Raw genomic sequence first — 27649 nt, 5'->3', positions numbered from 1 at the left:
GACAAGTTGTGATGGTAGTGGCTGTCGCTTGCGAGGAATATTTCCGGCAACCTCGTCCATCGCAGCATTGTAAGTACCGTGAATCTCTGTTTCGGTGATCTGACGGAAAGTTGCTTCAGGAGTTGCTGGCGTCCAACAAGGACGAGAAAAGGGTTTCCTGTTAGGGGTAGAAATCTGACGAAATGATGTTGTCTCCATTTCAGCAGCGTGTGCTTCTATGGCTGTTCTTGCATCAGCTTTGGCCACTCTATAAGATAAAACAATCTCATTGACGGTATGAACAGACATTATTGAACATGTTGAACATGTTTCATGTCGTCTCTTTGAAGGAATGAGTCAGTAAAGAAAGGGATTCACAAAGGAAAAGAGGGGTAACTGTGTTATCCCATAGAAAGTTAAATCTGCAGCCACCAACATAATCTTTGTCTTAGTTTCGTGCTTGGCATGCGCTTTCGATGTATGACGAGCAGGCGAATAAACACCTTGCGTATGAGGTATCTCAGAAACAATAAAATATCCAACAAACCTCTCAGAATCCGCCACTTTCTGATTGATTAAACCTTTGGTAGAACTGTGCCATCCCAAACCCAACAGTTGCTCAGAAAGCTTCTTCCGGCAAGTGGTGCAAATAGCAATAAAATTGCATCAATACAACTGATAAATAATTCACGGTCGTCTTCATCATCGTCATCGTCATCGTCCAGCTTAGTCTAAATCATTTATAAGAGAAATACCAGGTGTTTCAAACACATCTAGGAGGCCTATAGTCTCTATCGTGCGTAACAGTTGTCGTTGTGGGTGTGAGATGAAGTAAAAAGTGTTTTCTAACCGTAGAGACGAGTAAAAGAGGGGCGAAATCGCACGAGGCATGGGGAGGAGATGCAGATTTACCTCTCAGGATTATATTTGTTTCCTTCGTTGTCACCAGCCAGGCTGTCCAGTAGTCTCAGTGTAGCAATAGCATAAAATAATTAAAGAAATTCCCTTGGTTGATGATAAAAAACGCATTTTTGTATTTACGACTACCACACCAATAATTTACCAAGGGAAATGGACATGTGACCAAACAACAGCAAAAACTTATAGGAGTATTGACAATTGAGGAAACAGAAATAGAGAGAGCCACAAGGCTATTGGTACTTACGTGATCCTACAGCGGCGATTTCTTTAAATATGAGTCTTATTTCGTCAGCTATTTTGAAGGTTATGACGTGGCTGCCCGCCAGACTTATAACTTTCCCAGTATGACTAGGGGTATTGGCAAGATCTTGGACCTCGCCAGAATCTTCCTGGTAAGTGTCTGTGCCTCGGGCAGATAGTCATTCCCTCGAGCTAAATTCTCGACAAATGCCGAATTCCCGCTCTTGCCATGATTAACTTGGCTTCTGTTACTTCGCTGCATTTTGGCAAGTGGCTGCTAGCCAAATGGGCGACTGATATATTTGCGTTACACTCGGAGAGCAAAACATGCTCAACTTTCTCCCTAATAGAACCGCACGGACTTCGTATTTCGTAAACAGAACAATTTTGGGGGACAGCAGACATTTTTAGCGCTAACAAAGAAAACGTCCCAAGAAGCACTGTCTCGGATTTGTCTGAAAACCTTGCCGAGAAATCTTTTTGTTCCTGACAGATTTTAATTGAATTAGGAAGAAATAAATAAGTTTGCCAAATATTCTTTCGCAAAAAATAGAAATGCCACACAGAAAAGTTACAAAGTTTTAAATTTAGTAAGCTTTAAGCACAAAACATCTCGTGTGTTTTTGAAGAGATGTACCTGTATTGATTGGAAATGTAACTGCCGTCGAATTTCTTTATCAAAATTAATCAGTAATTGAATTAGGTGAAACAGAAACACGTCTCTTTTTAGCTGTTACGGGAAAATTTACTGATTTTTCCGTGTGGTTGTTTGGGGCATATTTATTCGTAAACTCTCACATTTAACAATTTCCAATTTGTTTGAGTTCATTCAAGCTTTTCCATCTTAGTAAATCAAAAATGTTGAAAAACCACAGTAGCTTTTGGAATAGATTTTTGCTTGTTACTCGCTGTCATTATGCATCTGCATGTCGGCACTTCTGTTATTTATTACTGGTTTTTTTTAGGTAAATATAAGTGTCAATGGTCTTTCTGGAAAAATTGGTTCTAAAAGTAGTTAGCAGCTGAGTTAGTTTTTTTGTTCCTAGAAATCTCTGCCTAGCATGTGACAAAATTACTCATTCAGGGGTACCATTTTGCTTCTGTTCGCAAACAACAAATTCAATGATCACGCAACGTAGATCGGTTTCTCTATTTCCCGTTCCTTTGTGCATTTCAATTTCAATGGTTGGCTCTTCTTGAAATAAAGGTGAAAGTCAATTTTCCAGTTATCTGAAATGCTGCGTTAAAATTGTTTCACATAAAGGAGCTAATAATTAACACAAAAGTAAGATTACATGAAGGGCGGATTGTTGAAGCGAATGTTTGAACGCTCAACTTTGGAATACAAATCCCTACAGCGATAGCATCCTTGTGAAAGAGTAAACGCAGATGCGTGCAGTTAATGGCGAGCGAGTTAAAATACACGCATTTGCGTGTAAACCACTGCGCGCGTATATTTTTCCTACTGCACGCCCTTTACAATACGAAGTTCATTCAATTAATACTTAATATTCGCACTTGACGCACGCGTTAGTGCTGTAGTACACTCAAAAGGTACAGTAGATTTTACCTCAGCTGCCTCTATCAAGTGACACTTTACCGAAAAGATCCCATACTAATAAATGGCGCTGGCGAAACTAAATCCTTTCATGTTCTAAGCTGATTTTAATCTCTAGGTAACGCTGCAGAATCTGACAAGAGAGATTTGATGGCGGAACTTGACACAGTGAAGCAGCTAAAACCACATCCTCACGTCATCAAACTTTTGGGATGTGTTACGGAATATTCGTGTATGACGTAACACGTTGGGAGATTACTGGAAAACGGAGATCAGGAGGTTGTAGTGGAGAGTTTATGAGGCTACTTGATGGCCCTTTTTAACTCGTGAATTGCGCGCATGCGCAAGAGCGAGTTATAGATACGATGTGGGGAATGCCTTTCGCTCGCTCGCTCGATTGGTCGATTCCTGTAAACTTTTTTTAGATTTTAGGCTTTTGAGTGCATTTGATAGTTTTTGGCGTGCAATAAACAGACGAAATGGCGACCTTTGTTGCTAAGAATAGTGGTTGGGTGAAAAAGAAGCCTGTTTAGTTTCAACAAGCGGCGCCAGCGATTGGCAGGCATGCAAGGATTCACCCTGAAATAACAGAAAAACCTTCGTTTTTCATAAAATTGTAATTTACAATCCTTGAACTTGAAAACAATCCGAAGATTCATTGAAAATATCACTTACTGCGAAGCGCTCAGAGTTTACAGATGTTCAAAAGCTTTTTCTGGTATGGCGTGAGATTGAGGACAAAATTGATCATTACGTTTCGTCGCGTGTGTTTTTCCTGTGTGAAGCAACGAAAGATGCCGGCGACTGACGAAATAACAAGTTAACACGAAAATCAAATAACACCTAAACAAACAACTTTAGCTACCGATTTTCAGTGAATTTTTAAAGAACAATTTTCTTTTAAGTTTCAAGACAATTTGAAGATTCAACACACATACAACGTACTAAAATGCGAAAGTTACACACCACAAAATTGATAAAGAGGACTGAAATGAAATTCTATCTTGTTATTGATTATACGTTGCCTAGCACGTGACTTATAGCGGCGCAATGACTACTGGGAGAATCAAAATGGCGGACACTAGAGAATTTGGGAGTTACTACATCACGGGCGACGAGCGGGGATAGAAAAAACGACCCAAATATGAGCGGTCAGCGGTGAAACAGCTTTTATACTTCATATAGAGACATATAATTTGTTGTTCCAGAGACAATCGTGTTGTAAAGCCGAAATGTTAACAGTTTAATTCACAGTTTAAGCAATTTTTCAAAAGTGTTGATTGAACTCATATCTTTTACTGCTTTAATAAACAATGGAGGCTTCGGAGAGGGAGTCAGTGGCAATTGGAAAGGCACCAAGAATAATTATGTATATGGTTTGTAGCTAGCTCGACCTCGTAAAGCAAAACATAACTAACCTTTCTGAGGTGCAAAGGTCTCTTGATAAATATGTTCGGGAGGATCTATTTTTCGGCCATCCCGAGGAACGAAGGCCAAAGAAAACAAATAGGCGATACTACCCTTGTCGCCAGGACTTGCGAAACCACATTGCCAAGGCGATTTCAGCAGTGAAGTATTGCGATGACGACCAAGAAGCATTGGGTAAAAAAATAGAAGATTGGCAAACTAAGTCTCCCAAAAGCAACTTCTTTTACCGTACCAGAGACGCTGTCATTAACGAAAAAGATGAACCAAGACCTAGATCTCCTGAGGAAACCTTCCTCTTTGTACATCAAGAGCCATGGCAACAAAGAATGCTTGAAAGATATGGTAGTGAACTGGCCCTGATGGACGCCAAGTACAAAACGACAAGGTACGCAATTCCACTTTTTTTCGTTTGTGTACATACCAACGTGGGATACAAGGTTGTGGCTGAATTCATATGTCAGTCCGAAGATCAAGCCTCTATAAGTGAAGCACTTGCCATAATCAAGGGATGGAACCCAGCGTGGAATCCGGCGTACTTCTTGGTGGATTATACCAATGCAGAAATCGCTGCCCTCGAACAACAATTCCCCAAAAGTTTGGTGTACATTTGTGATTTCCACAGATTACAAGCAATGCACCGCTGGTCCAAGTCAAAGAAGAATGACCTTTCGTCTGCTGAGCAAGAGATATTTTTAGAGCTTATGAAGAGAATCACCTATGCTAGCACAGTTGACAAATTCGAAAAGCGAGTGAATGCCTTGAAAGAATCCCGAATCTAAACAACACGTGGCTATCATGCCAAGTTCGTTGGGCACAGGCTTTTCGAAAGCAGCAGGTGACAAACATAGTTAACACCAATAACGGCACTGAGGCGCAAAACAAGCTGTTCAAGTACGAATATCTGCCGAGATCAGTTGACAAATCGGTTTATGGCATTGCAACGATGCTGGTAGAATCGTTCATTCCTGACTCGCACAGAAGATATTTGGAAAAGAACCTCAAGTTCAGCGATGCCTATGGAAGATATGATTCTAGAATACCGACTTATCTTCACAACCGACCACCACAGTTTGTTAAACACTGTTTGGACAGTAGATTTGCTGCTGGTGAATTCACTGAAGCCGACATCTCATCCGTAAACTTTCAGAAAGGCCAATTCAGCGTGAAAAGCGCAGCCAACGTAAACAAAAAGGAGCTACTGGATTTTTCCTATCCTAGTTGCACCTGTACCTTCTGGAAAAAAAGTAATTACCCTTGCAAACATTTCTTTGCAGTGTTTGCCCACTACTCTCAGTGGCGATTTGAATCTCTACCCCATCAGTACAGGAGCAGTGTCTTCATCTCTCTTGATCTGGATCATTTGATTATAAATAAGCATGACAGTAATGCATAGAATTGACATACTTATGTAATTGCTGTATTTTGTTTGACTCTGCAGTGCCGTTCCTGATCTCAAAACGGGATGGAATTGCTAGTCATGGCTATGTGTTGAACCACTACATTACACACAGACCGATAGCTATAACTGTGGTGTGATTGTATGTCTTGTGAGTAGCATAATCACTTGCTAAAACTCACTTTAATAGGACTGCTTCCTGGTTTCGAATGTATTCAATTTCTCTTTGTTTGTTTTAAGTTTGCTCGGTGTTTGTGTGAGGGGTTGGCTATCAATGGAAGTTACGATGTGGACATGGAAAGGGAAAGAATAACGTCTGTCATATTTGGCTCGTGTTATGATGACCTTGATTGGTAAGTTTTGATGGTGTCAAATACCATTGTTTCTTAAACGCCGCAACACTCTCTTTGACGTCCCATATCTTTTGTTCAATTATAGGAGAAATACCGCGGTCTGTAAGATTTGCAAAGACGACGATGGAGAGGATTGGCTTGGGTGCGATAGCTGCGGCCAGTTTTTCCATGCAAGTTGTCTGGATGTGCCTTTCGCGGAGACGCTTACGCAACATTTCACCTGCCCTTAGGGTGGCTTCTTGTCAGCACATGTAGAGTTTAAATTTTAAAGCTGACTATAACAACGAACCAGATGATGAACTTAATGTCATGTACAGACCTTAATTTGCAAGATAAGAAATACAGTCCTTGGTAGTCAATTAAGATAGATTTTCACGAGCGTCAATGGTGCAGAATCGTAACTTGATGGAGCCAACAGTGGACAACATCCCAGAATTCAAACTTTGTGATTTTTTTCTCGGCTTAAACGCTAAGTCAGGTGTTCAATTGAATAGGAAGAAAAACATTTCGAACGGAAAACAGCATTATTTGCACGTGTGGATCTTTTGAGAAAAGGTCTCCTAAACGAGTGGTCTTGATTGTAAATATTTAAGGAATGGTAAATACATTCGCCTTAACATGGCTGTTTCTCGAAGCTCAGTGTTTTCCTACTTGCCTTTTTTCCACGTGAATTGGGGGTGATTGAATAGATATAATATGCAGTAAAAGAACTTCAGCTGATAGAAATTTTAAATTTCTCATCTTAGGCTGTGGATACAAAATTCAAGTGAAAAGGAAGCCAACTGTGATTAATGCTTTGAACAAGTCAAGATACGTTTTTTTCGTCACACAACAAGTTACATAACGTGAATATCATTCTCATTTCATTCATCCGGTGTCACCAATGCCTTTCCCGATGCCTCCGTTGGTTAATAGAGCATTAAAAGTATTGTTCCAGTTAAAGCTTGAGGAAAATTGCTTAACTTTTTAAGTAGCGAAGTGTAACTTGGTAACATTTCGGCTTTACAACACGATTGTTTTCTGCAACTACAAAACGTACATTTAATTCTTCTTGGTACCTTTCGGATGCCACCGATGCCTTCATTGTTTATTAAAGCAGTAAAAGATATATGTACAATCAACACTTTTGAATTGCTTAACATTTTATTTAGCGAAGTAAACTGTTTATACTTCGGCTTTACAACACGATTGTTTCCTGATACTACAAATGATCTGTCTATATATGAATTATGAAAGTTGTTTCACCGCTGACCACTCGTATTTGGGTCGTTTTTTCTATCCCCGCTCGTCGCCCGTGATGTAGTAACTCCCAGAGAATTTGCTATCAGTTTGTAGAATTTCCTCGTGACTCGTTAGTTTCTGGACAGTTGCAAGGTAACCATGAATGCCATTAAACCTGTTATTCTGCCACCAGACCAAAAAAACAACTTAACTAATTTATTTAGGCGAAAAACTGCGGGGTAGAAACAATTGAATGCTTGGAAGGTCCTGCTGATCTGATCACGAGTAGAGAAAGATCTTCGAAAAAGATTAGATTCCCTATAGCTGGAACGTCGAAGTTTTCTGCAGTCAAAAGTAGTTGGAGAGACTGGAAAGGAAGTAATTTTATGACGGACCGTAGCATTTGGCTCTCAGTATGGTATTGGGGTGTTTTGTCTAACTGAGGTAGGAAAACAACAAATTGGTTGGGTCACTAGGTCAAAATGACCCGTGTAATTTTGGATGCTGTTGGAAAGGCCTGCGACTTGCCAAACTTTCTTGCCAAAATTGACAGTGCAAGTGCCAAAAATATGGGAAACAAGTTTACCAAGATAACAATTTTTATAATTTGTGGAGCTTTATGAAATAGTTAATACACGTAAATAATCATGTTATTTTTAGTTGATCATGTGGAAAGTTTATGGATAGTTTCATGATAATCGTGTCTCTTTTCTTAAGTTAAAAATTTATGTCACTATGTGTATATTCATGATCAGTTTGCTTGATGTTGGGCATATAACCCTTGATGTTTTCCTGGCTATTTATTAAAACTAGCTTTGACTGTATAATTTTACAATAACCATTGTGGTAGTTCTTTCTGAACATTTTTAGCTAAATTGGTTTCCTGGCTATTTATTCACTAGCTTTTACTGTATAACTTAATAATAACTATTGTGGTAATTCTGTCTAAGTATTTTTTGCTAAATTGATTTGAAATATGGATATTTTAGACTATGGTCCATTGGTGACTTATGAGCATACCAAAGTAACCGAAATGACTGTTGTGTTTATTGCAAGGGAGTCTGTAGACATTTTTAAAGTTTATGGAAAGACTTTTGCTAACTTTGGTTTTATCGCTTCAGTCAAATAAAATCGCTTTAAGTTGCCTTAAGTCGCCTTAAATCGCCTAAAGTCGCAATATTTTTTGTGCCAATTTTTGCTTAAGTCGCCTTAAGTCACCTTAAATCACCCAAAGTCGCCTAAAGTTACGACAACTTAGGGCCCAAGAGTAGGCCTATGTAACACGCCATACATCACTTAAGGTGACTCCAAAAGTGGTTGAACATGTGAGATTTAAGAAATTTTCCTTTAATAAATTCTATAGAAAACTGAGTAGTTTCACACCATGTTATCCAAAAGATTTATTTTTAGCTGTTTATATCTGCTCATTTTCTTTTTTGATAAATTTTCAACTTCAATCTGCCCGGTGCCATTAACGCGACTGTTAACCTGAAGCCGCAATAATCAATACAATATGGCATTATCTGCTTTAAATTAGAAATGCAATAAACAACAGATTGTCAACCTAGAAAATTTTTGTATTTTAACAACCAAAGCCAAGTACAACGATTTGCAGGCTAAACAGTTACTGCTGTTAAGTTGCGTTACTCATTACACAGAAATACAGATGGAAGCTTATATTTAAACCACTTTGCTGACTAATATTATTTCTAAGGGATATTTTTTATTTGTTAGCTCGTCTCTGAAACACAAATTTTCTTTTCACAAAAAACAGTAAATGGAAAAGATAGAATGAGTAGAGAACAGCATAAATATTTAATCTTACAACTTAACCACAGAACTACTACAGTTATGCAACCATCACACTCCGCTGGACATGTTTAAAAACTATTCAGACTAATAGAGCGTTCTAAGACTTACCGTTGAGCTCACTGCTGCCTTCATCAGATGTTAAATTTGGCAGTTCTAGTTGCCACTGCCCATCTGTTACTATAGCAAAGTTCTCGCATTTGCCTGTGGACAATTTTGCCAGGCTAAAGATCTTCATCGAGAAACCACTAATTCCAACTTGCTCCTTCCATCCCAAAAGTTCAGTCAGATGTTTTTTAAATTCGAATACTCTTGTGTGTTTATCTTTGTCGACCAGAAGCTGGCTACGGTGGCGTTCAATTGGAAAAAACTCACTATCACTTTTATGATTCCACTCTTGGCTGACTCGGCTGGACTGCAGTAACAAACAACGTGGTTGAAATATTACAGTGGGAGGTTAGTGGGCTAAATGTTGGTAGTCGGTTGATTTTTTTCTGTTGGCAGTCAGTTTTTTTTTTTTCGTTTTGTCGGTAGTCGGTAGTATTTTTCGCCCATTGTCGCTGGTCGGTTAACCCCATTGACACCCTCCTCATACCCTGTTGACCACAGGTAGACCACACTATGTGTTTGTGGTTGATAACTGTTGACACGAGACGAACAAAATCTACGAGGATTATGAATGAAGCCCTAACTGGACGTTTGCGGGGAACGCATCAGTAATGGAGGGAAATAGATTTCCTAGCACACGGAGACCTGCTTCAAGCGAACTTGCTTTGAACGTCAAGGATTGGAAAGCGTTTGGTCCCACAATAACTTTATTTTAGTTCACGCCGACAACCAACATTACCTTTAGCGTACTCAACTCCGTAATCGCCCCACAGAAATCAATGTAATCGCCATGCAGTCGTCAATGTAATCTGAAAAGCTCTACAAGGTACTTCCTTAACATTTTATTCAACTTGAGTGAGATATTCAAACCGAGATGTAATTTACATAGACAATTTTCAGAGGTTTTGTTCGTCGTATGTCAACAGTTATTAACCACAAACACAGTGGTCTGCCTGTGCCGCTGACCATAACAATTGTAAACGGCGAATGTGGAGGAAACAGCCATTATGAAATTACGGAAAAATTCCTGAATGTACCCGATTTACTGTATTCTTAACATGTAAGGTATGTAATAATGCTCATTTCCAGTTTGACGACGTCGTTCGACTGCTAGTAAATCGTAAATAGCTGACTTAATTTCCAAACTTAGCTTGACACAGAAACTCGTCACTAGTCCTCCACGGTTATACCTCTGACTCTCAAAAGCACGTGACATCGGAAGGGAATAATTTGAGCAATGCCATTACAAGCATTAAAGTGAATTGGTAGCTATTTACTTCCGCATCGGCCGTGTGAACATATCATTTTGGCGATATTGTACACTGCACAAACTTTTATTCGCGAGGTATGACCTGGCTGAACTTTCTGTTAACTTCATTTCTGTTTGAAGCAATTAGTTTCGTACGAGAAACAGGTAAGCACCTCGAATCAGATTTTAACTTTACCGTTCTAACATGCTGTAATGTGCTAAGGTTAGTTTTCTCTATCTTCGCTTAAAAGAATCGTTTTAATGTAAATTTTGTTGTTCTTTCGCTAAGAGCAAGCACCATCCTTTCTTTCGACTCCTTCAAGTCCATTGTATCTGGTGGAAAATTTCAACATCACCCTTCAGTGGACATACACTCTTGATGGTGCTCCTCTGGATGATGTAGAAGTAATTTTCACTCCTGATTCTCCCTCGCCTTCTGCACAAAGAGTTGCGAGGTATAGGAGTGGAGGCACAACTCAGGTGGCTAGTGACGTCCAAGATCGATTCGTTTTTAGTTTAACAGATAGTCAATCAACAATGACAATCCTTCGCTCCCAAAGATCAGACAGCGGAACGTACGAATTGACTGTGACTTCCGACGACTTTCTCTCAACTACCATCAAAGACAGCGTCAAGATTTCAGTGAAATGTAAGTACATCGTTTTCCTTATTTTCTCCTAGAGACTTCTATAATAATACTGATAATAATAATAATGATAATAATAATAATAATAATAATAATAACAATAATAATATTAACAATAATGGTAATGATAATGAATATGAGAGTGATGATTTTCACCTTGAGACTTGTTGTTTTATGAACTATTAAATTAGTGGTGATTGAGGGGCTTAGTTAGGCCATACTCAAGTCAGGGGTACTGTATGGCTTTGTCACTGATTATAAAACATGTTCTCTCACTTTTAAATTACTTGTTTGTTAGTATTTGTTTAAATCAGAATGAGGATCTTTCTATTTGCTGTCACTTCAGCTTTAAACTTTCTGTTGCAAAGTCAACCATCATACATGTTTTCAGATAGCACAGATATTGCATTTTATAATAAAGTTAGAATTTAATGCATGCTGTCATTGGTTGAAAGAATGTGCTCTATGAGAGTATATAGCATAGAGCTGAGCTAAAGCTGTCATGCCATCTGCCAAATTGTATTATGTTTGACCTTTTCTGGGACTTTGTTTTGTTTTTTCTTTAATTGAAAGTAAAATTTGGCAACAAACAAGCTTGCAAGCAGCAACAGAAGAACCAAACGAAGGTTTGAAAAAATGCCAGGTGCTGTAATTTATGCTATTGTAACGTGAGCAGAAACGAAAATCTCAAAGAGAAAATGAAATGGACAGTCTGAGTTTTAAAGGTTTTCACGCACGGTTAAATTGCAAGCTTATGTACAGTAATAAAAAGCAAACACAGCTAACACCCACAAAGTATATGAATATTCATTTTCAAAAACAAAATAGCACAAAACAGGAATAATGAAAAATTTAACCAAACTGGCATAACTCTAAAATTTGTATTAATCATGACGTGTCAGAGCAAATGCAATCATGCTGAGGTCCATTAAGGCTAGCTCATCGTGGTGATCTTCAGTCATTGCAGTGAAGCAAGCCTCAGGGAATTCATTGGCCACCCTTGAAGTGAAAAAATAAGAGCTTGGTGTGATATCCTTTCCGATGCAGTGAGTGGAAGGCCACATCCGAGTCATTGCAGCTGACTTTTACAGTGCTGTCATCTCGAGCAATCTTCACATTCTGGTGAATTCAGCTGTCGTTTATTCATAAAACACTTGCCTTGAACAGTTTGTTTTCTACTTGTCATGTGAAAAAACTTGCATGTTTTTATGAGCCACAATTCAGCCATTTTTCAGTGAACATTCCATTTTCAGATTCTGTACTAGAGACAAAAAAACTTCAGGCAGAAGTGTTAGATTCAACCTGCTGAACTATGTAATTTTGTAAACTATTGCAGAATGTGAACTTTGATGGTTTGACATTTTTGACAGCTTAAGTCTTGTGCAGCCAATCAGATTATTTGAACCATTCTATCAAGGATTCTGATTGGCTTATTATAGCATGCATTATGAGAATATAGAGCATGCTGATGACACTGTTGTTCACTTTGGAAATAAGTTTGTTTTGAAAATTGAAAGGAATTCTTGGGGAATTTAATGGATTCTCTATTCTAAAACAAATAGAGAAGCCTTTACTGTGCTCTGTTCTGTTGTAAAGCACTTGGGAAGTGGCTAGAGCACTCAAGAAGTGGGGAGAAACACAACACGTAGTAGATAGTTTCACCCTACAATTCTTTTGTGTTTTAGACAATTCCTATGTGCTTTACAACAGAACAGAGCACTGTCAACGCTTCTCTATTTGTTTAATAAAAATTTGAAGTAATTTCAACACTGAACTGACCATACAGAACCAGAATAAACTAGATTCAAAACTCGTTGCTCAAAATAATTCTTTTAGTTGCATGACACTTTGGTGTGTCTCCATATGATGGGGAGTTGAAAGTTATGAGCTTTCATTTCTTTAATAAAGCTAATTTTATGGGTACCTTCCCTTTCAGAATAACAATATGAATGCATCATCAAGTTTGTAGTAGAAATGTGAATAATTTGCAGCTCCCTGGTCTTTTCCTTCAACTTCAATAAATGCTGTGAAATTATTTTGTTCTTGCGCATAGGATGGCTGAAAATTTTTCAAAATGTTACAACATACATGTTATACTATGTTTGCTTAATCAATATTTTGTTATAGTATGTTTCTGATGCTGTCAAGATTGTGATTATGTTACAGCTTTATGGTTTTAGCATCGCAAATAGACCATTTGCAACATTCTGCTTGCAAAACTGATTGTTTTATTTGGTTTCCACCATAAACTTAAACAGTAGAATATATTCTTGTTTCAAGCACTTTCCTGCCCCCTCGAGAATTTCTTGTTCCAAAGAGGTGGAAGAGTCTGATAATTTTCCATTTCAAGCACTTTTTCATGTATGTAAAGATGTATTATTTAAAATAAGTTTCAAACTTATTCATTACTTATTTACTTATTCATTCATTATTCATGACACTTAGTCATTCAAGACAACAATAGACATATTCTGTCTTCAACACCAACAACAAGGTTGAAGTTTTCATTTCCAAGGACATGAGAAATGTTTTATTGTTTCAAGAACTTTCCGACACCTTATGTAATATATGATGCTAAAAATTAGGGATAGAAATGATATTTTACTCTTGGGTACAATGGATGAGGTTAGTTGTTTCACAGAGAGATGACCATTTTTAGTACAATTTGGTTGAGAATTGTACAAAAGGTATCAGATATGACCTTTATTTTTCTGACTCCTTGCACTGGATAAATTTAATTTTACTACTGAGACTCTTGTGATGGTCTTTAAAACTGTGACCTATAATTTAAAGGCAAATCTTGACGTGGTTACCTTACTTTGAACAAATTTATTCTCGAGCTGAAGATTCAAGTATAGGTTTCTATTGGTTGTTTTTACTCAACATGTTCGATGCTATCAATTTGTATGCTTAGTATAAAAAAGTTTAACATACCGCTGTCCAGATTTGAAAAATTTTTGCTCAATTAAGGAATTAGTAAATGAAACCACTTCTGTTTGTTCATACTAGCAACGTTGTGGGTTTGATTCCTCTGCAGCTTAGGTGTGAGCAGTTATGTAGCTAATCATCTACGTGTGCCTGTCACCTTAATTAGTAAGTGTAATGACTAGTGAAGGTATTAATTGCCCTCAGTGTGGACATTGGGCATTGCTCTTAGCTGTTAAAGGTTTCGTGAATTAACTATCTGTGAATGAGTAACAGCTTTGTGTATACATGGTAAAAAAAATTCAGGGAATTCTCTATTTGTCAATGTTTGTGCCTTCTTTATGATAGATGCATCAAAGATCAACTACACCTCTGGTAATCAGACCCTGAATGAAAGTGACACATTACATCTAACATGCGTGGCTGATGGTAATCCAACTCCAAATATCACCTGGACAAGGGTTTCTAACAACAAACCTGTGTCCTTCCCTCTCATCATCAGTGGCAAACAAGATGAAGGAGGCTACAGGTGCACTGCCAGTAATGATGTTGGAAGCCCTGATAGCAGGACTGTCTATGTTTTTGTGCAGTGTAAGTTTTATTAGAGGAAGACCTATCCCTTGTGGTTTAAGGTTAGTCCTTCTCTTTGCAAGGAATCCTTAACCCGAAAGCTGTTTTAGTCAGACAAAAGGAGAGTTATATATGCTCCAGCAAGCAATTCTTTAATTTATCTCCAAAGTTGAATTAAGTGCATAATGTTTCCAAAATATTAACATTTTGTCTCCACTTAACCAACACATATAGTATAGAATGACAATGACCTAATTAGAGCATTTTGTTCAGCAATCTCAAACACTTGACACTAATTCTGCTACTTAGGCTAACTTAAACAATGGCCTTATGATTTGCGATCATGCTTAGTAAAGCATGCTTTAATGTTTTTCCTTAAACAGTTGAAAATTTACTGGTAGTTAATGGATGGTGAACAGCATGGAAACCATGCCAACATTTTATGCTTACACTCTTGCGGCCAAATAGTCAATGGATAACCCTTGTTTTCTAACAGTTTTTGTAGGTGTTGCCACATTGTGTTGCCCTATTGCCCTTGCCTCTTGAAGTGAAGCAAGTTTCCCCCCCCCCCCCCATTTACCTGTTTGCCCTCAGATATTTCTACATTTTTCCTTACCACAAAATATTCTTTTTTTGTTGAAGTCAAAAATTATTTTTTTAGTCTAATAATTGATTAAGAGAACATGACAAGTGGTTATGAAAAGCTAAGTTTAGAGATACTTACAGCAATAGACAGTCTATTGAGAGTGTTTTAATAAAGCAATGATTTTGGCAAAATTCTAAGGGACAGCAAGGTAATTAGTTGTTAAAATTTGTTGTGAGGGCAAGCATAAGAAACTGTTAAACCATTTAGATAAATACTTTGTGGTATGGCATCACTCTTGTAATAATTGTGCATAGGTGAACATTGCCAAGAATCTACATGTTGATCAAACTGTGTTATTGTTTAACTGTGAAATTGAATGTTGATGGAAATATATTACAATTTTAACAGGAAACATCACTTACTTTCACAAAATGAGTTGAAAGATTCAAGAAAATTCTCAAAGGGTGGGGCAAGTTTGTTGTGCATCTGGTTCCGGTTGTTTGAAGGTTGGATAATGCTATCCACTGGATAAATCTCTATCCAGTGGATAGCGCAGAATGTTTTACAATCACTTATCTGCTGGATAGCAATTTATCTAATAGATAATGGCATCCATCCTTTATACAACTGGGCCCTGCACTTCAGGGTGTTGTACATCTGTACTTCAGGGGACAAACTCACAAAGGTGACAAGGGGTGAAACATACAGATACCATTCTAACTCTGTATCAAGAGCTAGTGTAATGTTCTGCAGGATACCAATTAAGATTTTCTCAGAATGCTTGAAGTGATAAAAACTGGTTCATCAAACTTAGAGTTGAATTAAAGGTAAACACTATGAAGGTATATTCAAGGAACATGCTTGAACTTATCAGAAAATGTCATCCCCTCAGTGGTGAGCTTGTCTTTTTCCATCGCACGTTAGAGCCAGAATTACTTGTACATGTCCCAAAGATGCTCTTTGATATTATTCAATGATATATTCCAACAGCTGTTGTGGGAAGAAAATTTTAAATATTTAGTTACTACAATCATATGCAAAGAAATTGACTGAAAACAAAATGAAGGACAACAAAAGACACTTCCAAACATTGTATGAGATCTGGAAACAAACTGTCTGGTTAAAGATGATACACAACAATTTAGGAAAACAATCCAGCAGAGTTAAATGATTAAGCTGAGTGAAAAAATTTCCAGGAAAGAACTGATATGACACAAAAAAAGGAAAGTTATGCAACAGAAGTAACAGAATATTGATGAAAGTAAGGTACTTGAAAACAAAAGAAGATAATGAAAATGTGACAAAGGTAAAAATTACAAATTTGTAATAAATAATTTTGGCTGCAACATTTTCCTTTAAGACTTCATAATATTCTCACAACTTTTGACTAATGCTGCAGATACATGTAAATTCTTGTGACGATTTTAGAGTAATTCTGGCCATGGGCCACAGGTCACACATTCCGCTGCTTGTGCCTAACTTTTGATTTGGATTTGGTGAAAGTTCAACTAACATACAGGGTTTTCAAAAGAATATGGAAGAGTCCAGTATTGCTATTTACTACTGTAGAATGAGACTCAGTGCTAGAGGGCAAATGCTTTTGGCCCTATATGTTGAACCCCTGCATGCTCCCCAAGGGAGCATGGAAGTCACATAAATGTGTCTCCTTCATACATGGGGAATAATTGTTTCCATTCCACAAGCAAATTTTTTACAATTCTATTTTAATTTGTTCTCATGCTTTGTAAACACAAAGCATGAAAACATGAAAGTTTAAATCCTCATCCCCACCTAGAAAATTCACATTTTTCCCCTATATTAGAGGGTCACTTACCAATTGCCGGGAACACATTCCAATATTTACTATAAATTTACAAGACCTCAGTCTGCTTAATGGTCACCTCAGTTACAGTAGGACAAGGTCACTTGGAATTCCCAAATGGGTACTACTTCTTCTAAAGAGTCACCCTTTCAAATCACAATCCAGAGAATGTGTGGTCTGAATTTTTTATTTTTATGTTTGGTCTCATTATTTCTTGTCCCACTTGAACTGAGCAAATTCAAGGATAAGCTTCACTGAGCTACAATTATCAAAAGTCAAGGTTATCATGGCTGATTTATTAACCTTCAACTCCCAAGGTCTCATCAGTAATTCTCCTTAATGTCTGCCATACAGTTCTTGTGTTGTTACTTGGAGAATTTGGTATTGGATCAACTTATAATCCCCTTATTGATATTTTTGAGTTATTAAAATAATAATAATAATAATAATAATAATAATAATAACATTTGTGTTAGCATATAGAGAGTGGTATGTTGCTTGCACCAATCAGATAGTTTAGGGTATGTAGCTTGCACCAATCAGATTGTTGTTTTTGTTCCTTGGTTTGAGAGGTGTTCAGATTTCAAAGCAGTAATGGGGAATTCAAAGAGAGCGGTTTGTAAAATTGAATCATCTTTAAGAATGAGAATTGTTGCCTTTTCTGTGTTCTTAACGTGTATTTTACTGCAATTTATGAGAAATGCAATACTACTGGACATATGAAATATATCAGATTACGTAAAGTAAACGTGTTACTCATGCTGTGAAAATGGTGGATAGTTGTCTGAGAGAAAATGAATTCTTTTGCACTGTAGCACGATCATGGTTATTGTTCCTTCACAGTGAGAGTTAGTGGAACAATTTTGAATCAAATATTGCTTGAGGTGTTGATAAATTGCTCCAAAAATTTTGGTTTGAGCAGTTCTATAACGGCAAGCTGTGTTGCAAGATTCATGATTTGTTGAGTGTGCTGATTACATTTTTCTGGATTGATTTGCTTGGTGCTAACACTAGATGAATATCTGATTAAAATTAACTATGGACAATTTTGTGTATGTTTTCGATGCCTGGAGAAAGTGATCTTGTGCAGCTGTTTGTGTTTGGCCAGGGACAAATTCAGATACCATCTTTATCTGGAATGATAAAGTAAAAGGAACAGTTTTGGTCTCGGTTCGCATTTTTGTCAACAAAATAAGCACATACTACTTAAAAAGATGAATGTATGGACCATGTGCATGTGCAAAGCTGTCAATTGTTTCTCCATTATTGTGTTTGTTAAATATTCAATAGTGACATCTCATTTACATCTACATACATCTACATCTACATCATCTACTTTATTGCATTGGTAAAATCTGTACAGACATCACACCAACCAACTGGTGTGCAAAGTAAGAAGACTATATGAAGGCTTGAAATTATAATGAGATCGATTTTGATCAAAAAATGGGCCAGGAATATTCCACAATAGTGCAAATAAACATGAAAGCTGATTGCAGAAAAGCAATTGTGTGATGATCAGTAAGTTGTAAGATTATAAGTTATCACATACCAGACAAAAAACTCTTTAGATTCTCAGTCTGCATTTTGAAGTCTGCAGTTTACATTTTGTATCTTGTCTACATTTTGTGTCTGGTCTGCAGTCTGCAGTCTGCATCTTGTCCTAACAGGTATAATTGGCACCAATACCTGTGTGTGAGTTAATTGGACATTTTTGTTCTTTTCTGCATCAATACTCTTCTTTCCTTTTGTAAAAAAAGTATATCCTTCAGTAAAAGGTTTTACTTTCCCTAAAACCTTCAGTTCTTGAAGGAAAGTTGCAATATTGTTGTGAATATTCAGAACACTTTCAGAAAATTTTAGACATCTGTTTTAAATTAAATCAGGTCCTCCACAAAAATGCTGGCATTCTAAGACATAAAGATCTTGTTCATTAACCTGACTCAATAAAACTTGGCTGATAGAACAGAACACATATTTGAATTGCTTGAGATCCTTCAGCACCTTTAATTTTTGCTTTTTGATTATCAATCAACCCTTAAGCACTTGATTAAAATAAACAGATTTAGAGAACTCTCTCCTCTCCCGTTTAAGTACTTGTAAAAAAAGCTTTTTTGGATGAATGTGTAGCATAATTTTAAACTGCATGTGCAGGTGTAAGAATAACAAATTCAAGACAGTAAGCATATTGATACACAATGGTAGGCTTTGTACATAATTATGTGCATACATGTATAACTAACGATGTTTTTCTTTTTCTCTATTTGTCTTGTGGCTGGTTGAAATAAGCGTTTAAGTTTTACCAATATGATTTAAAACGATATATGCTTAAGCTGAGTGGTGTATAACATGTACATGTAGAGTCTGCCATTTGAACTGTGTGGGAAACTGGATGACAAGGTCATTATAAAGAAGGGGCCAAATGTGGTAGAAATGCTTGTTATTACACTTATTATGCTGTGTTACCTTTGGATAAAATGCGGCAACAATTTTTTTTCTCAAAATGTTAAAATGCTTAGTGAAAATGTGGAAAATGTGGCTAAACGTGGTAGAAATGCTTGTTATTACAATTATTATGCTGTATGTGTTACCCTATGGATAAAATGCAGCAACAATTTGTTCTGGTAAAATGTTAAAATGCTGAGTGAAAATGAATTTTCCCTTAATTTTGTACAAATTACTATGAGTAATAATTTTAAAAGGCTTTTTAAAAAAAGGTAGACAGAAGTAAGTTCAAGTGAATGTTAGTTTTGAATGTGCTTTTAAAGATCATAAATGTTGGGGAGAAGGAAGTCATTAATTCATGAAAAAGCTATCCTTCCTTGAATGCTTAATGACAAACCTGTCATCTGCTTTTGATCTGAATTCAGTGACTGGCAGTGTAATGGGGTGATATTGTTTTCTGCCCGAATGATAGAGGATTGTGACCATTTAAGAAACTGTTCTACAAATGACAGATGTTTTTCTCCTTGAAAAATGTGTGGGCATGTAGATGTTATATCCCATCTGCTTGAGTAGAACATGAAAATACTGTGATAAGATTTACAAAATTATGGTGAAGTTGTGGAAGGTGTAAACAGGAGCCATGGTGTGATCAGTATGTCTGCTGGTGTTGTAGCAGCCATCATTTCTCTTTCTCATCAAGAAAGGTGAATTTGTTTTCAATCCTAGTCTCCATTTTACCATATCACAATCCAGGTATTTGAGGATGAAGTACTATATATAGGGTTCCAGATACATCTTGTTTCAGACTTGAGGAATTATTTACTTTTTTCCAGTTTACGAAACTTTCTGGTCAGAGAGTAATAACTGTGTCAGCTGCAGATACTGGTCTTCACATGCTATGCCTTCTTGTTGTTTGCAAAGTAATCTTTCAGTCTGGAATCATATGAATCTTGTGTGGAAATTCGTTTCTCGTGCATTTGGTATGTAATTCAATCAGTGGTAGTTGGTATCAAGTGTCTAGGGAAGCTGGTTGTTCCAAAGGTTCTGTAAGGCTCATAAAACAGTCACAATAGGAAAATTGGTAACCAACGAATTAAAAAAGAACTCTGCGTGAAAAGACATCATGAACTTTTTGTCTTGGGATGTTTGCATTGTTGTGAACATAAGGTCAGCAAGGCAGTTGGAAGGAGACATCACTCGAGGAACATCAACAGCTTGTGACAGCACATGCAGTGGTGTGCAGCTGTAACATGTAGTTCCAAAAGCAAATGTGGCCATAGTCAGAAAATATCAAGAAGAGAGCAGGTGTCTCAAAAAACTAATACTTTGAAAACTGTTGTACTAACTTTTACCTTATAAATATGACCTTAATTTTTGTTTTGTTTGTTTGTTTTGGTTTGTTTTATTTGTTTAGTTTTTTTGTATATTTTTGCAAAAGATGCATCAGTGTCTTATCATCATAAAATTACACTAAGAATTTTGAATGCAGATCTGTCAAAGAAAATTTGTTTGGTCTTCAAAGCCAAATTAATCTGCTAGTTGTTTATGCCAAATGCTGTAACAAAGTGATGCAAAATGCAGGATTTAAATTTCATGTGTGTACAACTTGACCCTTTAACTCCCAGGAGTGATTTATTTTGACCTAACAACAAATTTTCATTACTATAATTAACAAGGGAATGTCAAACAGCTAGTAGGGAGAATAAACAGTCAGATGGTGGGATTTAAAGGGTTGAAGGGGATCAGTCATAGACATTTTTTTTATATATACTTGTATATGTTGCCCCTTATTTTATGAAAATTAGGAGTGAATTTTATAGTTCTTATGCTTTCATTTGTGCATATGCAGGCCACGTTTTACCTTAACTAGCAATTGGTGTTTCGAATACCTTAATGTGTGGATACAAGCCTATAAGGTTACCAAAGGCTGTATCTTCCGATATATCTGTACTCATGCCTAACTTTTAATTCCATGGTCTTGGCTTTCAAGGTATTAGTTGTATTTTAAATATTGTTATAACCAGTAATCTGTGGTACTTACAGGGTGCTAGTTTTTGAGAGCCCCTTTTCAAATGTTTAGTTTTGGAGACTCCCAACATACGCATAGCTGTACCAAAGTGAGCAAGGTCAGAAGTAGCAAGAAAATCTCACAAAAAATAGCAAGGACCAAAATACGCCAATCATTGCCGTTACAAATCAACCAATGGCAGCTAAGCATCAGGTGCTTTAAAGGTGACAAAGAACCTCAAGACCAGAGGTCTGCAGTTGAAAAGTTGCACCATAAATCACCATGATGAACAGCCACAATCATATTTTACAGCAGCAACGATGATTTTCTTATAAATTGAAAAATGTTAAAGCTTAATTCTTTTGTGGACAAATCAAATGCATAAACCATTGGTAAATTAATTTTTACTATGATGATCACTGTTTTTTCTGATGAAGTTTTGGTCACTTTGATATTTACTCAAGGCTGTAGTGCGTTTTTTTTTAATGCCAGTGAGAAACATCTGTTTGCATTTTTTACTTTGGTCTTAGTTGGCCATTATCTTTCAGGTAAGGTTTGTTTTTCTCTTTCTGACTCATGTTTTGACTCCTTTAATTTTTTCTTGTTATCAATTTCTTGGTTTATTTGTAACTTTACTTTAGACAATATTTGGCAATAACTATTATACATGTATGTACATGCTGGTTAGAAATGCAATGTCCATTGTGAAAGCATGAAAGAACAAATCCAGAACTTTTCAGTAATCAAGTAGAACTAATTTTTTAAAATATTTGTAGACTTTTCATTTAGATAGGTCAGTTCGCCCAAAAGAAACAAAGTATAGGATATTGAAACTTCTGTTGGAGAGAGAGGTGCATGAGTTGCCACTTAGGGATACATTTTTTGAGTAATACTTTATTTCAATATAGGATTTAGTGTTAAAATTTGTTGTGATGAAAGTAAAAATTTATAAGTTTTGTATCGATGAAAGTAAATGCCAGGGCCAAAGCTGGAGGAAATGGGATTGCAATTGTCATAAAATTTAATGAAACATTTACAATGATGGAGCTATTTTATAAAACTGCATTTTGATCAACCTGGGCGGGCTGGTTGTGAAGGATTTGCAGTAAGCACTGTTTATGGCTGATCCAGCAATGCAAACAAAAGATTTATTGACAGTCTTGGAGGCCGGCAAATAAGCTACATCCTGTCCATCAGAAAAAAGTGAGCCATTTCTTTGGTTAAAATAATTAAGCCTTTGTTAAAAGTTTCGTACTCGCTTAAAGACCTGGACCAGGTCTCAGGGTAACAGGTGGCACAGCCACTCCAAGTTCCTTTGCTCCCAAGTATGGTTATGTCACCCCCCACTTGAAGTTGCATTGTTTTAATTACTATTACTGATTATTTATTTAATTGGAAGATTATTAATGCAAAAAACTTTCAAGTTGTAACAATAGTAACTTTGCAATCCCAATCATGTGACAGCAGAGTGCAAGTCAGTCAAGGGTCCGTTTTGGAGGTGTTTCCATGCTCACTCTAGATGAGTAGTTGTGAAAAAGTTTTTGTTGTAATTGGTCAGTGCAGGGATCGAATGAGAAAATGAAAACTGGGAACATACTGTTTAGATTTAGGTCAGATTTATAATATTTTCTCATTCAGATCCAGCTTTAATAGAGTCTGCTCCAGTTAATGAAATTTTCCCTGAAAAAGGCAACGTGACTTTACATTGTAATGCTACTGGCAATCCTACACCAAACATAACTTGGACTAAAGGTGGCAGTTTATCAGTGCTACATCAAGGGGATATTTACAGCATTGTAAACATACCCAGAGAGGCAGCAGGAAATTACACATGTACAGCTTGGAATGGAGTTGGTAAATTAAAGAAAGCTACTGTCGTCATTGCTATCCATTGTGAGTTGATTTTTTCTTGACCTTTCTCATGTTCAGTTTTTTATGTTATTTAAAATGATGAGAATAGCAAATCATTTTCAGTTGAACCTTCTGTGGTATTTATTATGTTTGGGGTGTTGTTGTAGTTCTGTTTCCTGTCATAGTTTAAAGTTTTTTGATTTGCATTGTAGATCCTCCTTCGGTAAAAATTAACAGAAAAGAAGTTATAGTAGTTGAGGGTCACAATACCAGTTTGACATGCAATGTATCTGGTAAACCAGAACCTACCATCACATGGACTAAGCAAGGTAGTGGTGTGGTGCTCTCAAATACTTCATCATGGGATGTGTTAAATGTAAGCAGACATGACGCAACTGATGACATAATACAGTATCAGTGCAAAGCTAGTAATGGAGTGGGAACACCTGCAACAGCTACTGTCAACGTCACTGTTTATTGTAAGTGCTATAGGTTTATTTTATATCTGTTACCACTAGCTAAGCTGAAGTTTCTATGAACTGTTGCAAAGAAAAAGAAAAGCTACTGGAAATCCACAATCAAACATAAGTTGACCAAGGCAGGTTGGCACTAAAACTTGTGTACTTTAGATAGACCTCTCTTTGTCAATGTAACTATGATAGATGACCAAACAGAAAACAAATGCAGGGTCCTGGACTAATTAGGATTCCTTGAAGTGTTTGCTCTTCTTCCCCCTTGTAGTGTGAAAGTAGGGTGTAGAATTGTTTGTTATGGTACATGAAATATTTATGTGTCATGATACTTATGATGATAGGAAATCTCTCATAGGCAAGGAAACCTCGTGTACTCTTTTGGTCCTATTAGTGTGTACATTCATCACCTGTATCAGTAAAGACTTTGCAACATTTTTGAGGTCTATATGAATTTAGCTTAAACATGCTTTGATAATCACAGTGATATTAATTTTTCCTTTTCAGATTCATCTGCTATTAAGTCTGCTCCAGGTAATCAAGTTGTCCTTGAAGGAAACAACTTGACTTTACACTGCAGTGCATCTGGCAATCCTTCACCTAATATCAACTGGACTAGAGATAAAGGTTCTTCTGTCCTACATCAAGGCAATATTTACAGTATTGTTAACATACACAGAGATGCTACAGGGAATTACACATGTACAGCTTGGAATGGAGCTGGTGAACAACAGAATTCTACTGCTGTGGTTTCTGTACACTGTGAGTTTGTAGTTCTATGTACAAAGAAGTAATTTTTAAATATTCTAAAGTAAATTTCGACATTTTTTGCTCTAAATGTACATCACATGGAAAGGGATCTCTCTTTGAAAATTTTTATTAGTTGGTATGGGAGAAGATATCCTCGTGTTAAAAAATTAATTCAGTTTAAATTGAAGGTGAAGACATGAAAAGATTGCTCCAAATAGCCTTTGCTGTGGAATAAAACAAAGTGTATGTTATTTGCCGGCTGGGAGGTCCGAATGGTGAAAAACTGTGACAAGGTCTTGAAAGCGTTTTCAAGACCGAGGTCACAGTTTTTCACCATACGGACCGACCCTTAGCCAGTAAATAACATATTTATTTTTTTTAAACTTGACAAAATTCTTTCCGAAAGAACCCGAATGATTTAAGGCTGTAAATACAGCAAGATCATCCATACACTGAACAATTTTTAGCGAGTAAATGGTAGTTAAAATAGAGGTGATGCAAATTCCGGAGGGATGCCTCAGCACAAAATTTTCATTTCCGTAACGATAAAGGGGATTTAAAAGACCTCCAAACAAACTGTAGAACATTATTTTTACAAGTATCTGTCACAATCTGACACCTGTCAATTAGAGAGCGCGTAAGAAAAAAAAAGCGTAAGAACATTTGAAAAACAACGGAACTAGTTTGGCAAGGACTGTCACGACAATGTTTTCTCGAGAAACAGTCACTGATCTAACGGAAAGTATCATTCACTCTCATCGACGATTCAATCATGTACGAAGATTTACCTTTGTTCATTAAGTAAACGGCGAGGAAAGTAATTGTGAGTAAATTCAATTTTTTTTATTTTGAAGTTGTGAGAGTTTGCTCGTTTGTTTGCTGCAATGGCGTGTGTATATCTGGTCTTTCCTCCACAAAAACTAACTTCGAATGGCACACTCCAACGAGACAGAAGGGGATTTAATGCGGCCTTTTCTCAAAAAATTCCTTCAGTTTCTGTTGTGCAATTTATGGTACAAATGTTCAAATTGAACGGACTTGGAAAGACTCACCGAGAGCGTATATTTGTTGTAGAACTTAAATTAAAACTTCGCTCGCTCTTTCATTACGAACAAGATGCTTGAGAAAATTCAGGTATTTAAATGAATGAAAGTTCCATCGTTCAGTTTAACTGTGACCAAATACTTCACGTTTCAACTCTCTAGGTACTTTTTGCAGACGGTTTTTAGGCCGCTTGTCAACCAACGTAATGACACTATTGTTGATACAAATTCATTCTGAAACCAATATTTTTCTGTCAACCAAAGTGATTTGAGAGAGAGAAGAGAGATGATTCATAAGTTATTTATTGGCTTGAGGTAATGACCGACGTGTTTGCTTAAAAATACTGCCCAGCCGGAAGAACGAGATATATTTAAGAAAAATGGCACCGAAAGTTGGGATGTACTCGGTGACTCACGAAAGCGTTACCGTGGCCCGTGGGCAGAGATAGGAAAATACGGACCGGGTAAAGAACCAATCAGATTGCAGGATTCGTCATCGTGCCCTCTAAAAAAAATTAAATAAAGTGAATCTTAAGTTAAGAGATGTAACTGATGAAGTTTTCTCGTGATATTAACCTTCAAAATGATCTGCTACACCTTATTTTCAGATGGTGCTGACATTATCTCTGCTCCCAAAAACAAGACAGTCCTGGAATTTTACAATGTTACTTTCTTCTGTAATGCATCAAGTAATCCACCCTCACAGATTATCTGGACCCAAGAAGGAAACAGTACAGTTCTGCATAAAGGAGAAACCTTTGTCATTGAAAATGTTTCAAGAAAACTTAATGGACAGTGATACAAATGTAGGACATGGAACAATGTCACCAAAGATGTGGAGGCATATGCTCATCTCAGTGTCTATTGTAAGTATGACATCATGACATCACTAGGATTTGAGAATTCAAAAGCTTGTAATGTACTGTAAGGGTCGAGCCAACGGTAGATAATTTATATTATTTCCTTAAATCACTTTTCAGAAATGAACCAAGTGTAATACATTTAAGGATGGATGAAATAGTTCTGATCACATAGTAGAGTTGGGTTGAAAATCATCTACAATGAAGTAGAATGATACACATGACAAGCAAAAAACTGTCAGTGATTGCCCTTCAGTGTTTGTGAGCGTTTATTGATTGCTTCAATGTAAAGTTACCGATGTAATAGTTACTAAATGCGACGTGTAATTTATGTTGCATTTTTTACTGTTCAGTCTCCTTAGAGGTGTTTGTTAAAAATTTTCAAAAAAAGTTAAAGATAGGTACTTGTATGTTGGTGTTTTCGCGTATCTGTTGCAAATTGCATTCATAAGTGTAGTATTCGATGTGCGATTAATTCATGTACATGTGAAAGTCTTGGAAATTTTCACAAGACAAATTGTTGGTCCTACTAAATCTGTACAATGTAAGTATTAATAAAATTGTTTTAATAGTTATTTGTTCAAAGATGTATTGTAAAGTTAACTACTCCTCTCAACGCAGCATCTCAAGCATAGAACTCGTTTGGAGTGTGAGACTTCTTGGACTTCCACTTAAACTTTTGACATGTGTTGAAACTGCTTCTCAACTTTGAACCACCGTATATAAAACATCACTTCTAAAAAGTAATTGGTGATGTTGACTTAGGTTTCGGGCGAGATGACTCTCGGGCGACTTGACTGTAGACCGGAGCACGACATGGTGTTTGTCAGTGCTGTTTTTATATGGAATCCGTTGAAATTGGCAACTAACATTTATGAACGTTTTCGCTATTATGAGCGAAATAGAGCTGCACACATTCAGAAAATATTTAGCTCCCTTCCAAACCAAGGTAAACAAGAGGCTACACTGAGCCTATATTCTGGCCGGATTTGCGGTTCAGAGGGAACGAATTGAAGGCCTTGCGGTTTTTAGCAAAATCGCTGTTGAGTGCTTTTTATTGTTTACTAAAAATGGAGAGTTATGAAGATTAAGACTTTATAATTCCAAGTTCTCGCTATGGTGCGAAGATAAATACTGTCCTTATGTCCACTTTCAGTCTGTTATTAATATACATGTAGTTACTATGACGTGATCGAGCGACGGTGTAATATTTCGATTTTGCGTACAGTACCATTCGTCCTCAAGAAAATCCACCGTTGAAGAGTGCGATTTGGAAACACTTAACACGAATTCGATGAAAACTTCGATATCAAGATTAATTTTAGAGAAAGATGTTTTTCGTGTTGTCATGAGCGTGTGACAAAGAAAAAATTCTGAGTCCCGATTCCGCGCTCCGATGCTCTATTCTATT

At 36.8% G+C, this 27649-nt stretch overlaps 3 protein-coding genes, 1 long non-coding RNA gene and 1 pseudogene across 4 annotated transcripts in view; all 5 read left to right on the top strand.

The window, feature by feature from the left end:
* LOC131769688 (fibroblast growth factor receptor 3-like) overlaps positions 1–27649 on the top strand; it is a 202087-nt gene that overhangs the window by 139382 nt on the left and 35056 nt on the right. The gene's annotated exons all lie outside the window — the stretch shown is intronic.
* Positions 1245–5519, top strand: LOC131793476 (uncharacterized; annotated as a pseudogene).
* Positions 5776–6722, top strand: LOC136281695 (uncharacterized). The gene is made up of 3 exons (XR_010717905.1): positions 5776–5875; positions 5961–6116; positions 6622–6722. It is a non-coding gene; the product is annotated as an uncharacterized lncRNA (long non-coding RNA).
* Positions 10248–23029, top strand: LOC136281686 (neurotrimin-like). Its single transcript, XM_066168459.1, has 3 exons — positions 10248–10427; positions 10552–10911; positions 14182–23029. The coding sequence occupies exons 1-3, from the start codon at positions 10361–10363 to the stop codon at positions 14436–14438; spliced, it is 684 nt and encodes a 227-aa protein (XP_066024556.1). The 5' UTR covers positions 10248–10360; the 3' UTR covers positions 14439–23029.
* LOC136281595 (roundabout homolog 3-like) lies at positions 20380–26751 on the top strand. Its single transcript, XM_066168261.1, has 5 exons — positions 20380–20491; positions 22903–23157; positions 23328–23594; positions 24093–24347; positions 25987–26751. The coding sequence occupies exons 1-5, from the start codon at positions 20380–20382 to the stop codon at positions 26175–26177; spliced, it is 1080 nt and encodes a 359-aa protein (XP_066024358.1). The 3' UTR covers positions 26178–26751.

Source organism: Pocillopora verrucosa, chromosome 6 (assembly GCF_036669915.1).
Source record: "Pocillopora verrucosa isolate sample1 chromosome 6, ASM3666991v2, whole genome shotgun sequence".
Classification (NCBI taxonomy): Eukaryota; Metazoa; Cnidaria; class Anthozoa; order Scleractinia; family Pocilloporidae; genus Pocillopora; species Pocillopora verrucosa.
Note: the sequence above shows the minus strand (reverse complement) of the source record. Positions and strands in the feature narration are given on the sequence as shown.